The 17,150-nt window shown below is 46.7% G+C and overlaps 1 protein-coding gene across 7 annotated transcripts in view; it reads left to right on the top strand.

The window, feature by feature from the left end:
- KANK4 (KN motif and ankyrin repeat domains 4) overlaps window positions 1-17,150 on the top strand; it is a 77,643-nt gene that overhangs the window by 29,152 nt on the left and 31,341 nt on the right. For 2 of the 7 annotated variants that reach the window (XM_079103644.1, XM_079103650.1), the window contains exons 1-2: window positions 11,341-11,428; window positions 16,048-16,301. In XM_079103644.1, the coding sequence (XP_078959770.1) occupies window positions 16,061-16,301 (241 nt within the window). In that variant the 5' untranslated portion in view covers window positions 11,341-11,428; window positions 16,048-16,060. Of the gene's footprint in view, window positions 1-4,025; window positions 4,602-6,880; window positions 6,982-10,584; window positions 10,606-11,340; window positions 11,429-16,047; window positions 16,302-17,150 lie in introns of those variants that run through there. The other 5 variants (XM_079103645.1, XM_079103649.1, XM_079103648.1 and 2 more) reach the window with 4 other exon arrangements.

Genomic DNA, 17,150 nt, shown 5'->3' with positions numbered 1-17,150 from the left:
TACAAGGAAGTATTATTCATCCTTAAAAAGAAAGGAAACTTTAATGTATTCTACAATTTGGATGGACTTTGAAAACATACTAGATGAAATAAGTTAGACACAGAAGGACAAATATTATATGATTCCACTTGAGATGTACTTAAAATAGGGAAATTCATTGAGGCAGAAAGTAAAAAAGAAGTTACTAGGACTGGAAGCAGCAGGGAGTTGTTTAATGGGCACAAAGTTTATGTTAGAATAAGTTTTGAGTCTGCATAGTGGTTATGGTTATGCAATGTATTATGATTACCTTTAACATCACTGAATTGTATATCTATAGTTAAAATGATAACTACCATGTATATTTTTCACAGTTTTTAAAATTAAACTGTGGTGATGTTTGCACATCTCTGAGTATATAGCAAGTATTGAATTGTACAATTATATAAATAAATTATATGGTATGTAGATTATATGTCAATAAAACTGTTTATAAGATCCTTTCCAGCTGCAATGGGTTCTAATCCATCCATCCACCCATCTGTCCAGTAATTTAACACATTTTTATTGAGTTCCTACCATTCCAAGTATTAAGAATAGGGCGATGAATAAAACAAACCTGGTTCTTGCCCTTTCTCTTCACACTGTGTGTTTTAAATTGTAACCCTAAGCCTGCATGCTAATGCATGCCCGTAGTCCCCATTACTCCAGAGGCTGAGGCAGGAGGATGCGTTTAAGACCAGTGTGAGCAACGTAGCGTGACCCTGTATCAATCAATCAATCAAATGCAATCATAGCTAAACTTACCAAGTATTCGTTACATACCAGGAACCGGCACAAGCACTTAGCATCTTCTTTCCTGCAGTGCTCATGCGGTGCACTGAGCGAGGCTCTTGAATGAGGAAGTTGCTCAGGTTCACACAGCTAGAACCTCTCTCTAACCTCAAAGTCTGTGAAGATGGATTGCAAGCCCCTGAGATTGGGATCTTTCCTGGAGACTGCCCCGAAAACCACCTGTCAGACTGGCTGATGTGGCAGCACTGAAGGGAAAGTTAAATAAGAAATGGGATGACCTCCAGTAGGGAGTGGGTTTGAAAAACAAGGGGAAGTCGGTGAAGTCTTGTGCAGTCATGTATAGTAATTATTATACAGCAAGTGTAACTGTACTATTTAAGATGGTTACGTGAGAGGATTCTAAGTAAAAAATTGCATTCATAATTGAAATTATTGCACTAATAGCTGAACACAGACTACACACGGGACTCTGTTCTAAGTGTTTACACACAGTCATCTTATTTGATCCTCCTGACAGCTCCATGGCTTACAAGAAATATTACTAGACCTATTTTCAAAACAATCAATTGAGACTCAGAGAAGTTAAGTAATTTATCCAAAGTCACTCAGCCAGGAAGTGGCAGAGTGGGGATTTCTGACTATTTGACTTGGAGCCCAGGCTCTCAGCTGCTATAGAACTTGCCCTTCAATTAACATATGCAAAATAGATGAACATGGAAGTACTTTGATATAGTTGGTAGGATTGTCAGTTTTTTTCCCTGATTTATTTTTCATTTTCCAAGAATCTGTCCATCCATAGTCATGATGATTTTTAGACCAAGAAATCACATGTGATGATCCCTTTCTGTCTTCCTAACTCATCACCATTTCATTTTGTTGCTTCTGATTTTAGATTCCCACCTGCACTTGCACAAGCAACAGTGCCACAGAGCACACAGGCTGTGAATTTCCTGGAGACATTGCTGCAGCCTGCAACCCCTCAACTGGCTGCAGCTGCCCTGCTCTGGGACAGTCTGCTGGGAGGGTGTCCCTTCTCATCATTCTTATGAGCACTGATGATCATTCTTTGATAAAAAATTTTGTTTGGTAGCCAGGATTGAACTCAGGGGCACTTGGCCACTGAGCCACATCCCCAGCCCATTTTGTGTTTTATTTAGAGATAGGGTCTCACTGAGTGGCATAGCGCCTCGCTGTTGCTGAGGTTGGCTTTGAACTGGTGATCCTCCTGCCTAGCCTGCTGAGCTGCTGGGATTACAGGTGTGAGCCACCGCACGCAGCTTGAAAAATGTTTTTTTAATCTAACATGTAGGAGAATCTGTCTTACTATGATTAAGAACAGCACGTTAGCATCAGAAAAACGTGGATTAGTTTTGACACCGATAGTCTCAGCATTGGGCAACTGCTCTGAGCCTCAGCTTTGTCCTTAAATAACAGAAACAGCCCAGCCACTGCCTAGGGTGATTGTGGGAGTTAGGTCAGATGGTGTTTGCATTGGACCTAGAGTTCCTGGCACATCGCAGGGTAAACAAGGAGGATGGCATCTGAGTATTTATCTGGCATCTTTTTGGTTTTTAATTCATAAGGTTAAATATTTTTCAAGTACTAACCATTTGTGTTTCTCTTTGACAACTTGCCTGCTCTTGCCCTTTCCTTGTTCATTTATTGTCATCTTGATTTTACAGACGTTGCAGTCAAGGACTAAGCATTCTGGAAGGGTCTGAATGAAGGGAGAGGTGTGGATGTGGAGGTCTTTTCCATGGAGACCCTAATGCCTTTCTTTTTCTTCAAGGAGCATTTTCCACTGATCAGTGTGGCCTCCTCTTTCCCTGTCCTTTCTTGCCTTAAGAAAATTTTATCTGCTTTAAGGACTCAGTTTTTAGAACAACCGATTCCTCAGTGCCGCCCCCGCCCATCACCACACCTGTGGCTTCACATAAATAATCTCTGTCTCTGCCCATGCCAGCTGCGTTTGTGAGGGTGCCTGTATCTGTGACTGGTGTACCCTGAGAGGCTCCATTTCAGTGGGCGTACACCTAACACATGTGCCTCTCCCTAGCCTGTGTCGTCTCACAGCCTGCCAAATAATTGAACTGCTGGTGGAGAGTACAAAAGCCCAAGGGACTCTCAGATGCAGGTTGGTCTTCAGAGACTGAATTCTCAGGCTGCGGTGGTGGCTCCGTGGTGGAGCACTGGCCTCGCACCTGTGAGGCACTGGGTTCCATCCTCAGCGCCACATAAAAATAAACAAATAAAACAAAGGCATTGTGTCCATCTACAACTAAAAAAAATTTTTAAATACTTTTAAAAAAGACTGAATTCTCTTTTTCCTTCTCTCCTGCTGAACGCCCATCTTGTAGAATTTAGACTGTTCTTTTTTCCACCACACAAAAGGGACCTGGGCCACAGGAATTGAAAAGAAGTCAAAGGGCTGGGGATATAGCTCAGTTGGTAGAGTGCTTACCTTGCAAGCACAAGGCCCTGGGTTCAATCCCCAGCACCACAAAAAAAAAAAAAAAGAAAGAAAGAAAGAAAAGGAGTCAAAACCTCCCCTCAGGTGAATAATTCTGTAGAGCCCTGTTGGATAAGCGTGTCGGTCCAGGCTATCCTCTGGGTGGCTTGATAGTAACAGGAAGTTGGTAAGAGGCCTAAAGACATGTGAGGCATAGGAGTGGGGATGCCATGACACACAGCAGGACCTCAGAGGACCCCCAGACAGAAGGCCAGGCTCCCCTGGACAACGTGGTGAGGCTTCCCATGCAGATGGCTCCTCAGTGAGGCCACCTTCTGCCTGGACAACACCAGACTGGAGTGTGTACCTTAGGATTTGCGTGTCCCCCGTGCTCACAACCTGCCCAGCTCAGGCTGTGTGGTGTCGTGGAGAGTGTTAGACTGGAAGGAGGACCATCTGGCGTTGAGTCAAAGCTTTGCTTTGCTTTAGATCTGTAACCTGGGAACTTGGGCTTCCTCGTGTGGAGAGTGGAGGGTCCCACTTCCTGTTCTGCTCTTTCCTCAGCTTGGCCATGGAGTTCAAGCAGGGGTATTGGGTAGGTTACAGACTCCAAGAGACAGCTTCTTCTCCTCTGAGAGATGTGGGCAGTTGGCACAGTGTCTGTTGCAACCTCTCAAACAGAGCTCAAGAACTGTGCTATTTCTCCCTGGAAGGAGGTCTGAGGAAGTTAAGTGCGCGCATGTGTGCCTTTTTTGTCCTGTGTGTCTTCCGTTTGGAATCTGATTGATGGCACTCAAGGAAGGTAGTATTTCCTCCCCTCATTTTACATTCCTTTGTAATTTTTACCTTTAATATCTTTTTTATTTTTTGATTGACACACAGTGTTTACACGTTTGTGAGGGACAGTGTGATATTTGGATTGAGTAATAATCAACTCAGGAAAACCCCATCCCTTCTTCCCACTATTCTCCCGAGGCTCTGGTAACCCCATTCTACTCTCGACTTCTGTGATCAACTTTTTTAGATTCCACTCTTTGGTCTGATGGAAGACCTGAAGCAGACGTGCTCCCCTGTCAGGTAAGGGAGTGTCTGGGGAGGTGGCCTGCGTTAACTGCAGGGGTTGTGGGTGGGCTCTGTTTCACACACTGTGGAGCACCTAGCCTGTGGTGCTGGTCAGGGAAACCGAGGCAGCAATTAGAATTCAGTGGTACACTCTGCAGTGGAGGCAGGCAGGAGCCATGGTGACCAAAGGAAGGAAGTGCACTTGGAGTGGATGGTGGAGCAAGGCTGTGATGACAGGCAGGAACTGGCCGGCAGACAAGGCGGAACAGCTGGCCAGGTGGATCGTTGGTCCTGCAGGAAAGATCCATTGCCGGGAGTAAGCACTGCACCTCCTCGTCTCAGATAAGACTTTATCCTGGGAGAAGGAAGGGGAATGCTTGTCCTTAGTTAGAGCAGAGGGAAGAGTGGGTGGCTGGCAAGACACGAGACTGGTAAGATGGAGGGCTTCTTTTTCACTCTGCTACTTAGAGAAATGCTGTATGTCTCAAGTCGTTCTCTAACCAGTTTGGAGGAGATGGTCAGTGATTATTTAAAATGTATCAGGGAGGCAACTTCCTCCTCAGTATATTTTTCATATAACCTTAGTGTTCAAGGTCTATTTCCAATTCTTTTTTATGCTGATGGTTTGGTCTAGGTTCTTAGTTAACACAGACGAATAATTTTAACAGTTGAGAAAAATGCATACTGATTCCATAGCTTTGTGGACCATCACATCATCCCATGCCCTTCAGGAAATCTCTTCATCTGTAGATGAACATGCTCTACAATCTTTCAAAGAAAATAATGGGAAGAACACAGAATTCTACCCCAGCAATCATTACGCCTGTGGGAGTAAAGGGAAGTGTCTTGGACCATCTGTCTCATTTTCTTTACCTGTACAAAGGAGCTACTCGTCCCTGGTCTGGCTGCCTTAAACACTGGTGTGAAGATAAATGGAGTGTGTGAGACGTGATGTAAAGTGCTGTTCAAGTATACCAGGTGTGATGCCGGCAGGATTTCAGGGTGACACTTAGTGCCATATCAATTACAGCATGGGTTAGACAGAAACCTGCCTTGGCCTTGGGAAGTGCACCCTAATAATCAGTATCTGTGGAGGTCAGAGCTGCATCTGATGTTCCTTACTGGTGGGGCTTTGCTTCCTAGGATGATCTTGCTTGGAGTTCTGGGAGGTCTAAAGAACAAGGTCCTTCTAATCCTCTTGCTGAGCCTGCATAAAGGAGCCTGAAAGCTCTCTGGGCCCTGTGTTTGACCATGCCAGCCTGCCTGTCTCCTTTAGGGCCAAGAGCAGCACAAATTTGGAGAACCCACTCCTGCCTTCTGCTCCAAAGAGCTGCAGCAGCTCTGGGCGGGACTCCTAGGTGCCTGCCTAGGACCACCTGGGACACTCCTCCTCCCACAGCTGTGACTTCTGCCTGGCTCCTCCATCCCATCCCTCCCAAGCCACTGGTCTCTACTGCTGTTAGAAACCCTAGCCGTAGCTGGAGCCACTGGATGGCAATTTGGTTGTCACAGCAAGTACTTGCCTGCTTTTCTTGCCAGAATTGGGTGTGTTTTGGTGTTCAAGGGCAGCAGACTGGTGGAGCAGCAGGAAGCAGGAGCTGCCTGCCTGGCCCCTGGTATTCACTGGTCATTGTTCCTATCTTGGCTCTCCCCCATCTGCTGCCAGACTTCCATTCACTTAATGATCAGAGGCTTCATGGGGTCCTGGGACCCCAGGAGAACAGCAAGGGATAGATGTTTCTAAAGCAGAGCCAGGAAGGAAGTGATGTCCCCCTGAAGGATTTCAACTCCTAAGGAGACCGCGTCCTTATTAGGCTCAGTTTCGTTAATGAGCCACAGCGGCTGCAGTGGGAGTGAGGAGTGGGGCTGAGGGAAAGCGGACTTACGTGACTGTCTGACTGTCGAGACGAGCTCCCAGATTTGGCAGCATCAGATAGGAAGGCTGCATGTTGTTAGGGTTTCTCTCGATGGGTCCCTCAGAAATGATGGCAGTTCAGGGAACTAACTTTCCAGTGGAAGGCTTTGAGCGGTCTCCCTCTTTCTGCAAGATCCAGTGTTAACTTATTGAGCAGTGAATTCCTTTCTGACCCCACTCACCTATCCCTGGGAGCAAAAAGGAAGTCAGTATTTGCTTTTCCAGCAAGGTCACGGATCACCTGACCAAGTCCTTTCACAGCTGGGAAGCAGGCGGCTGTGCTGAACTCACAGGAATCTGCTCCGTTCCGTTCCTGCAGCCCCAAGCTGGCTTTGTGGGCGGGAGAAGTCCTTCCCGCGCCAGGCTGTGCAGGGGGAGAATGCTCAGGAAGGTAATATACACTCAAGCATCCCCCCCACACTGCAACTGTTCTTTCTTTTTCATGAAGCTCCGGATCCAGCTGCTGCAATGCAGGCAAAAATGAAAGACACTTGCAGGAAAATGTGGGAATGGGGTTAATGAGATCGTGTTAATGCGTTCCTCATTGAGCGTGAGTTATCTCCCTGTTTCCCGGGTCGGGAAGTGAGCGCACTGGGGAACTCGGTTCGCAAGATCTTAGATTCTGCCCTCCTCCAGTGCAGGAGCTTCAACCCTTCCAATGACAAGCAGCGGCTGTCAGCTGCCTCCTACTTCTTAGCACAGGAAACATTTCCACTTGGAGGCTTGGGGGTCCAGGGATGGGAAGTGGAACCTCCCATCATCTTGGCAGGATCAGTCCCAGGTATGGATGATTTTTTTTCTTTCTCTCTTTTGGAAAGGGTGCTTTGTCTTTGCAAGCAATTATGCAGGGATTGGTGGGTTGCTGCTGGGTCTACTACCTTGCTAAATATTTGACTTTGTAAGGTTGAATTCTCCAAGAATTCTCGTGGCAGTGAGGCTGTGTGTTGAGCCAAGCTCTCTTTTCAAGGAAATCCAAGGTGCTATTTATTTTGGCATGCAGCCTACTCTGGGATGAAATACAGCATTTCTATTATTGCAGAATAAAGAGGGGTTTGAAGAGAACAAAAATACAGAACCAGGTTTCAGTTTTAGGACTAAGGAAGGGAAGATCCCTTTTTATTTGGATTTGAGGTTAGAAATGAGGTTGAAAATGGCATCATGAAAGGAATAAGTATGGAGAGGGGGAGGGGTGGGTAAATGCTGCTGGCGTTGGGCTGACCTAGGAAATCCATGCTCTTGGGAGGGAGTGTGGACCTTTTGGAGCTGTCCCTAACATGGCCTGGTAATTACACAAGGACCATCGTTGCCGTCGGACAGTGACAGCCTTGTGGATTTGAAGGGGCAGTCCCCACCTCTTTACTGCCCCACAGGATCCGGAAGACACCGTGGATGAGAGAGCCACACGAGGTGTCTGTTTGACTGGGAAAGTTTGGGTTGTCCACTTAGCCTCATTGTGCCTTAGTTCCTCATTTGTAAGTGGGCCCTATGTCTCAAGATGGTTTGTGTGAGGGTGAAATGAAAAATTATGCCCAGTACCTGATTCCCAGAGTAAGTGCTTAGCACCTGTTAATTTCTGTCCTTGTGTACCATTTGAAGACAGGCCATTTTGTTTCCTGTTTTCATTTGTTCATTTAAGAACCATGCTGAGTGCCTGCCACATTTTACACCTGAGAGTTGGACAGGAATGAGTCTTGCAAGAATTCTCACATTTGCAAGCTTACAGATGACTAGGAGTGAAGTGCTACAGAGAGAAAACTATATAAATCTAGAGTATGATGAGCCAATGAGAAAGGTTGGACCCTGATTGGGGATCTTTGACCTGGGATAGGCCAAGTGAATGAAAATTTACATAACAACAACAAGTTTTTAAAGGTGCTAAACATAATCCCAGTGGCTCAGGAGGCTGAGGCAGGAGGATGGAGAGTTCAAAGCCAGACTCGGCTGCAGTGAGATGCTAAGCAACTCCGTGAGACCCTGTCTCTAAACAAAATACAAAATAGGGCTGGGGATGTGGCTTAGTGATTGAGTGCCCCTGAGTTCAAGCCCCAGTCCACAAAAAAAAAAAAAAAGTGCCGAACATTGGGGATGGAGCTTAACAGAATGAGGAAGAAATTGTTTAATGTCAGAACCTCAACTATTCCAGAGGGTTGCAAGCTTGCATTTTAATAGGGAGTTCTGTCCAACAGAGCTATTTTCCTATTCCACTGTATAACAAAGTAGCATGTGTTGATGTGGCAATTATTCTTCTTTCCCACTCACCTAACCACATCAAACATCTACCCACTCCAAGGAATCTCCCTTAGTTAAACTCCAAGAGGTCTGCCGTGCGGATCAGGGAGGAAAGTGGAGAAGGCCGTGGTGGGAGGGGGCCGAGGGGGGGTGGAAGTGGTGAGTCGTGGGCAGGAACGTTCCCTTCTTTCCTTCCTGTGTTTATAGAGGCCTTAACAATGAAAAATTACCCAGTCCCTTCTTCAGGGAGTTGGAGTGTCAACCACATTTAATGTCTTTAGCTTTGAAATGATTCATATTAGTAAAAGTCAAGACAAAGAGGAATCTTAGAGGTCTCTACAAAGTTCTTTTAGTGAAATTTGACCTAATGTATGCTGAATAATTATCCGTAGCCCTACTCTTAGGTATAAGACAGGCTGAAGTCCTAATTCTAGCCAAAGGCAGCCAGCCTGACTGATGTCCCCATGGGGCTGGTGACAGTTTGTTCAGTCAAACATACAGCTGAGGAAGAGTGCTTGGTGCTTGGCGTCCACCTTGGAGAAGAAGAGCTCTCTTTTGGCCCAGGAGGCTTTGTAAGAGAGACTCTCTCCTTCTCAGGCCCATAGGGCTCTTCATGTGTAGAGGAACACCAGCCAGAAACATCTCCCCTCAGGAGAACTCAGGATCGGTCGGAGCCTCTGTGAACCAGCTACCTCACAGGACTGGACAAATGTTTCTAAGTGACTTCTTCTCCCAGCGCAGGCTTGGAGGTGGCCAGACTTGAAGGCACATTCTACTCCAATGCTTGTTTGTTTTGTGACCTTGAGTGAGCGTGTCAACTCTCTCGGCCTCATCCTCTCTTATTGATGAATGGGAATAATAATAATCCTCTCGGGGTTATAGTGTGAGGATTGCAAGAGATAAATTGAGTATGACAAGTGCTCCACGCCCAAGGCTCAGTAATGGCATGGGGTGGGAGGGAGAAAAGCCCAGGAGGAAGAGGAGAGGCTGTCATGATAGAAGGGCCAAGCATCACCCTTTTCTTCCCCAGGCTTCACCTGACTCTGCCAAGCCTCCCCTGACTGCTGGTATCACCCAGCACAGACTGCAGGCCTGGCTGAGGGAGTGAGGCAGCCGAATCCTCTGCCTAGGAACCTTCCCCAATCACACTCCCTCACCCCAGATTAGAACCTTCCATGCCTCTCCACTGTCTGCCTCCTTCATGACCACACTTAGCTCCCAGAGCATCCACACGCTCACTTTCCTTATCCCTAACTTCTGGAATGAGCTCCATCAAACTCAAGCACTTGCTGGTCAGGTGCCATTGCCTCAAAGGTAAGCCAGGTGGCTAGTGTTACATTCCTTCTGCAAGGAGTGTCTCTGTCTCCACCCTTTGGGGTTCCATCAGACCTGCACCTGGAAGGGCCCCTGAGCCAGCTGCACTGGAAGATGGTTTGGAGTAGTCAAGGCAGGTCATGGGGCACTGGGTTTGGAGGGAGAAGGAATTCTCACAGAAAGAGGCTATGCCAAACTTTCTGTTGGGCAAACTTTGAAATTTGTTTTAGTCAGCTTTTTTGCTGCTGTCACTATAAGACCTGACCAGCACAATTGTAGAGGAGGAAAAGTTTATTTGAGGGCTCATGGTTTCAGAGGTCTCAATCCATAGATAGCAGGCCCCATTCCTCGAGGCTTGAGGTGAGGCAGAACATCATGGTGGAAGAGTGTGATGGAGGGAAGCAGCTCACATGATGATCAGAAAGTAGAGAGAGAGAGAGAGACTCCACTCACCAGAAACAAAATATAGACCCCAAAGGCATGCCCCCGATGACCCGCCTCTTCCAGCCACACCCCACCTGCCTTCAGTTACCATTCGGTTAATCCCATCAGGGGTTTCATTCACTGATTGGGTTAAGGCTCTTATAATTCAAACATTTCTCTTTGTGTTGTCTCACACATGAACTTTTGGGGGACACCTCACATCCAAACTATAACAGAATTTCTCTCTTTCTTGGCAGGCCTAATCTATTTCTTCTCTGGTTACTTATTGGTTCCGTTTTCCACTCTCTTCAACTTTCAGTTGCACCAGCCCTTCCCTTATCATGGTCCCCTTTCCTGATGTCATTGTCAAGCAATTTGGAATTCCTGAAACAGTACTGCTTCCACTGCTGTGGTGTCACGGATAATTCATTATTCTGATGTGTGTGGAGTTATAATCATAAAAAGCCAATTTCCTGGGTGATTTATTGTAATGGGGGCAGCAGTGAGGTTGTTTACCATTTTAAGAGAGAGTCCTGGGAATGGATTAAAACTTCGGGGAGAATTTATGACCCAACCTCAAGAGACCTAATTCAGCCAGGGCGATGCTCTGCTTGGGTAGTTGCTGATATCTTCTGACCACCTGGGTGGAATATCCCCTGTTCTGCCCACAGATAGAAATCACCTCTAAGTGTCAGCCCCTTGTCAGAACTTACAATTATCTCGTCTTTGTCTTGTGTTTGATGGGGGTACCGCAGGTCATCTACAGGTATTCTAGTCGAGCTTTTTCACAAAATGCATTGTAAGTCTCTTACCAGGTTAGGGGTAGGTAAATGTCAGCTGGTGATTTTTGGAATGAGAAGTCCTGGGTCTCCTTCATTAACAGCCTGAGAGACCTTGGACAGACCTTTACTCCTCAGCCTCAGTTTCCTCATCTGCCAAATGAGGAGGTTGGACCAAATGCTCCCTCATTGTCAACCAGTGCTAACAACCCACAGAGACACACCAGAACTGGGTTCTAGGAATGTGCTCAGGCTCTTTCTGTCCTGCCTCAGGGGCTGTGAGATCAGGGGCACCCCTGGGAGAAAGGCAGGGCTGGGTGTTACTTTCTTGGATGCTGTGTTTCCTCAACTCTCCACTCTGACGAAACTCTCCGCTCTCTACCCTTCTTTCTTTCAGAACTCTCCAGGATTCTTACAGACTGAGTGAATGAAGAGTGCCTGAGAGACGGAGAGTCGCGTGCCCTAAGATGGAGAAGACCGAGGGTAGGCAGGCGGCTTTCTGTTCTCCGGTTTAAAGGGACACTTGGGTTGGGATGGGGTAGTTACCATAAATCCCGGGACTAGCCTAGGAGAGGCTGTAGCAGACACTCCCTAAACAGGCAGCGTGGGGAAGCCCAAATCATGTAGTCCAGGTGTGAACTACAGAAGAGTAGAGAATGAAAATGAAATCATAAAATATAAAATTTTAGACCTGCATAATTTTCAGAGCATTTTCTCATCTCATCTGAGCATCAGGAAGGGAGCAGAGTGCCCTCCCTCATTACCTTTGATTTATAGTTGAGGAACGTGAAGTCAAGAGGCACAGTAGCTGAAGTGCCTCCATTCAATCATTTAATGTCTCTGAGCCTCAGTTCCTCTTACAGGTAAGGCAGCTTTGCCATGTAGCAAACCACTAACATTTTTGTGATTTAAAGGCATTTATTATTCCTCAAAAGATTCTTTGGAAAAAAAAAAAAAAAAGATTCTTTGGGTCAGAGTTTCGTTATCCTGATCTGAGCTGCCTGGGCACATTCACATGGTCTTTTGGGTGACTTGACTGGGTCAGGACAGTTTAGAACAGCTTCATTTGCATGTCTGATGGTTGGCAGTGTCACCTGGGCTGTCAGTGATGGTTGGTGTTGGCTGGCTTGGTCAGCTGTTGCTCCTCATCCAGGAGGCTAGCTGGGGCTCATTCACACCTGTTGGCAGAAGTGTTCAAGCACACCAATACTCACATCTCTGTATATGCCACATTTTCCATTGCCCTCCTGGCCAATGCCAGTCACAGGCCAACCCAGCAGTTAGGGTAGTTGGACAGTACCAAGACTGGGGTAATATTGTGGCTGTTTCTGCAAACTGTCTACCATACCCCCTCTATAAGCAGGTATTAAGACTATTTCCTAGGATTAGTAAAGAACTAAATGTGATAATGCATGTAAAGTTGTTCAATAACAACCATCAAGCACAGTAGATGTCTCCATGAATGTTCCCCTCTTCCCCTCCCAGGAAACTTGTTGAAGGTCATCTTTTTCCAGATCACCCAATATTAGAAACTAGAGAAGCCAGGCATGGTGGCACACACCACAGGAGGCACCCAGCATCTTGGGAGGCTGAGGCAGGAGGATCACCAGTTCAAAGCCAGCCTTAGCAAATTAGTGAGGCCCTAAGCAACTCAGTGAGACCGTATCTCTAAATAAAATACAAAAATGGGCTAAGGAAGTGGCTCAGTGGTTGAGTGCCCCTGAGTTCAATTCCAGGTACCTCTAAATAAAATACAAAAATGGGCTAAGGACGTGGCTCAGTGGTTGAGTGCCCCTGAGTTCAATTCCAGGTACCAAAAAAAAAAAAAGAAAGAAAGAAAGAAAAGAAACTGGAGAGCCTATAATCCCCCATGCATCATGTGCCCTTCTTGGCACAGGACTCAGGGAGCAGACATTGGCTGCAGCCCTACCTCTTGCTCTTTTCCAGATGCTTTGCCATGTATTTCAAGAGCCTACCTTTCTTCCCAGAGAGATGCCTTTGCAGTGTGTCCCTGGAAGTGGTCCCACAGAGCACCAGCTAATCCCCTTAGTTCCTGGGGGCCTGTCATCCTGCCACCTCCCCCCGCTGTTCCCTGCTCAGCATCCTCAGCACCAGGAATCTCCACCGATTGCCCACAATAGCTCCCACGAGGCACCCCTCCCTCCACACAGCGTCTCAGAGCAAAGGCAGCAGGAAAAGCCTGCCTGGCCGCCCTGGCCTTTTGAAGAGGTTGACTTAATTCCCATTCTTTCCGGCTTTATTTTTGGCCATTTTCTCTCCTGTTTCTGTTTTTCCCATTTCCTCCAGACACTGAGTACAGACTTTTGAACTTTTCTTTCTCATTTTCAGTGCCTCTAATTGGTTTAGTCACCTGCCGTACTTCCTTTTGTCCCTCAAGATGATTCTGTGGCACTCCCTCCTTACCTTGTCCCCTTCCCAGCCTCTTCCTCCTGCCTGTGTGTGGCTCTGAGGCTGATGGCTGTGTTTTATTTAGGTCCTTCCCAGGCATTTACTCATTGGCTTTGCTTTCAGAGAAAGAAAACTCCTGGTAGCTCTGAGCCTCCAGTTTCTTGCTTTTTTCTTCTCCCCGAACTCACTTTCCCTGTTTCTCCAGAATTATTTTCTGGAACTCTCATTCCCTCTTGTGGCTGTAGTCCTCACAGAGTTAGATACCTCAGCAGGGAGAGAATCTTCAGCAAATCCTCCCCAACCCACGCCTCCCTTTAGGATGCTCATTGAGTCCCTACTGTGTGCCATGCGCCTTAATATTGCAATGACCCTATGAGTTATCATCTCCTCTTTATATGTGGATAAATTCAGGCTTAGGGAAATGAAATACTTTGCCTAGAGCTCCACAGGTAAGAGATGACAGCCAGAATTCAAATCCAGCCAGCCTGGCTGTGTTTAGATTATCTGATCCAACTGTCATTTTGAGTAGAGACTGTTCTCCTAATTAATTCTTGCCCTGGTTCAATGCCTGGAATTGTGAGCTCCGGCGTACCTGTCACCAGGTAGAATTAACAAGAGTGCGATGAGGCTGGGTCTCCCTGCATATCAGCTCAAGCTCCATCATCGGGGTCCAACATTCTTCTTGTGCTGGGAGAAAGAAAAGGGCTGAAGAGTGGCAGGTGGCAGGCAGGGCAGCATGATGGCCCATGAGCAAGACTGTGTGTGTGTGTGTATGTGTGTGCGTGCGTGCTCGCACGCGCGCATGCGTTTGCACACACAAGGGGGCTTTAAGAAAGTGCCTGTTAAACCTTTCATCCATGATAACTGCTCCCTCTCTGACTCCTTTGGTTCCCCTTGCCTCCCTGTGGAAGATTCTGCCTTCGAACCTGCTGTTTCTTACTTGATGCCATTATTGTATTTGTGCTTTGGATCTGGTCCCAGAGGCCACTGGGCAAATCAGTGCATTTCTACTGAACAGAGGCAATAAGGGTAAATAATGCAGACTCTCCTTTAGGAGACGTCTTTGCTTTCTGGGTCATAAATCTGCTCTCTACTTAACTTTAGACAAATATCTCCTCTCTGATTTGTCCTGTCCTTGTACTCCTGGAGGCTTCTGAGTGAACTAATGGGCTTAAGAATATGGCTGAGTACAATTGGAAACATCACTCTCATTTACTGAAGTGGCCAGTGTGCTTCTTTGGGGTGGAGGGGAGACACTATTGGTATAAGGAAAATTATGTGGGTGAATGGGAAGTGATAGGAATTTGGGGGGAGTTGCCTCAAGTCTAGGCAGCTGCTGCAGAAGTTCTGGAACCCAACAGAAACCATGGTGTAGGTCAGCAGCAACACTCGTCTGTTCCCTGCATAGTTGTGACATAGTTGCCCTTCGGCCTGTGGCTCAGCCTAGCAATGATGGCACAGGCTCTATTGTACCCATGTTCAGTCTTCTTATGTCTAGCTGGCTTTGTTTCATTTTTCAGAGGTAATTGTACTTGCCTAAACACAGAGAGCCACCTGGCTAGCCTGTGGCATTGGCCAGAAGAAGGAGCTATCAGGCAGGCACATGGGAAGAGCTCAGCCCTAGTATGTCATCACCCTTGGGGGACAGCCAGCCCCCCGTGTGCCCCAGGCAGCACCATCATTTGCACCTTTTTCATCTCGTCCCTTTCCCTCCATTACCTTTAGCTTCCCTCACCCTGAGCACATCAGCAGTCTCCCAGCTGGTCCCTGGGTTAGCCTTCTTCCAGTTGTCTGAGAGGGCTGGGGGTGTCGCTCAGTGGTAGAGTGCTTTCCTAGCATGCACAAGGTCGTGGATTCAACCCCTAGCAGCACAGAATAATAATAACAGACCTCCGCAAGATGATCCTTATGAGGTCACACTTGACTTAGTCTCTCCCATGTTTAAGCTTTTCTTGGGAGGCATCATGCATGCTGAGCTCACACTGTACTACTGAGCTAACTCCAGCCCTTGACTCCCTTGTTTAAAACCCTTCAGCGACTCCTGTTACCTAGGGAATAAGATCAAACTCGTTGGCATGTACACAGGTGGCTCCTTGACCTGGCTCTTGCTTACCTTTCCAATTTTCTTGCTCTGCTCCTTGTTCTTCTCCACCACACTTTCAGTTCCGGCCGTATCAGCTGCATTTACTGAGCCCTGGAACACTACAATTTCACCCCTCTATGTCTTTGCCCATTTTGGAGTCTATCTAGAATATCTGTCCTGGCTATCTATTGGGGGATAACAAACCCCCCTGAAACTTAGTGGCTTACCACCATAATTTAATATTGATGCAGATTCAACTGAGTGCTCCTCACTTGGGGCCTTTCCTGTAGTTGAAGTCAGATGACAGCTAGTAACTTTTATTTATGTTTGTTTATTTATTTAGCAGTACTGGGAACTGGACCCCAGGGCGGTGTATCACTGATCTGTATCCTCAGTCCTCTTGACATTTTTGTTTTGAGATGGGGTCTCGCTAAGTTGCTGAGGCTTGAACTTGCCATCCTCCTGCCTCAGCCTCCTAGTTACTGGGATTACAGGCATGTGCCACCCATGCCCAGCTGAGTTGGTGACTGTTTTTCTCCTGCCTAGCATCTGGGCTAGGATGGCTGAAATAGTTGGGGATGGTGAGACATCACTCTTCCTTTCTTTGCAGGAACTTTCTCCCTATGAGGGCTTTCTTACAGCATAGCAGCCTCAGGGAAGCTGGACCTATAGAGCAGTCAACTTCCCACCAGCTGTGCACTCTAAGAGACCCAGGTGGAAACTGCCACCTAAGCTTAGAATTCTCTCAGCACCATTTCTGCCATATTCTTTTGGTCAAAGCAGTCACTGTCCGGCCCAGATCCAAAGGCATGGAGGAACAGATTCCACCTTTCAGTGTGGAATTTGCTTGCTTATCTGAAGAGGGTAGGAATAGTGGTACCATCTGGAGATAAACTGCTATAATTTCTTTCATCCTATTATTCTCCTGGTAGATTTCTGTTGTTCATTTAACACCCAGTCCTATGTCACTTTTGTGATTTTATCTCTCTCTTACCAAGGCAAAATTAGCCTCCATGTTTCAGAAAATAATTCTTGAGATACCAAAAAAATAAGTTAGGGAAGACTGCACCTTGATCATGCATTGGTACCCCTCAGCCTGCTGCATTGCATCTGCTGGCATTGCTCCTACTTGATCATATAAATCCTTTGAGGGCAGGGTGGCTGTACCTGACTCATCCTGTGCCCTTGGAATCTAGCTTAGCAACTGATACATGGGAGCTCAATAAATAGTGACTGCGGTAAGTGAATTGAATTACTGCTGCTTTGTAGTTTTCCACCCAGGGTCCACTCCCTTTAGAGCCAAGGAATCAGTCACTGAGAACTTGTGGACCCAGAATATGCAGCAGTGAATCATACGAGTTGCTTTCCATCCTGGGGCCTCAGTTCTCAATATTTTGGTCTTCCACAAACATTATCACTAATAATACTGAGCAGGTATCAAGTGCTAAGCATTTTGTTAGCACCTTATATTCATTACTAATTAATTAGGTCTCACAATGATTATATATTACCTGTCGTTATTCCCACTTTACAGATGATGAGATGCAGTAAGGTGAGGAGCAGAGACATAGATGGAGCTCCAGAATCTGTATTCTGAACCTCTTCTGAGCTCCGCTTTTTCAGAGCATGCTCAGCAGAATATAAGAGTATCACATGAGGAATGCTGAAAGAATCAGGCCTTCTTCAGACCTGAAGAAGAGGATGCCCAGAGAC

This window comes from Sciurus vulgaris, assembly GCF_902686455.1.
Source record: "Sciurus vulgaris genome assembly, chromosome: 1".
Lineage (NCBI taxonomy): Eukaryota > Metazoa > Chordata > Mammalia > Rodentia > Sciuridae > Sciurus > Sciurus vulgaris.
The sequence above is the reverse complement of the archived record's forward strand: the minus strand, read 5'-3'. Positions and strand labels throughout refer to the sequence as shown.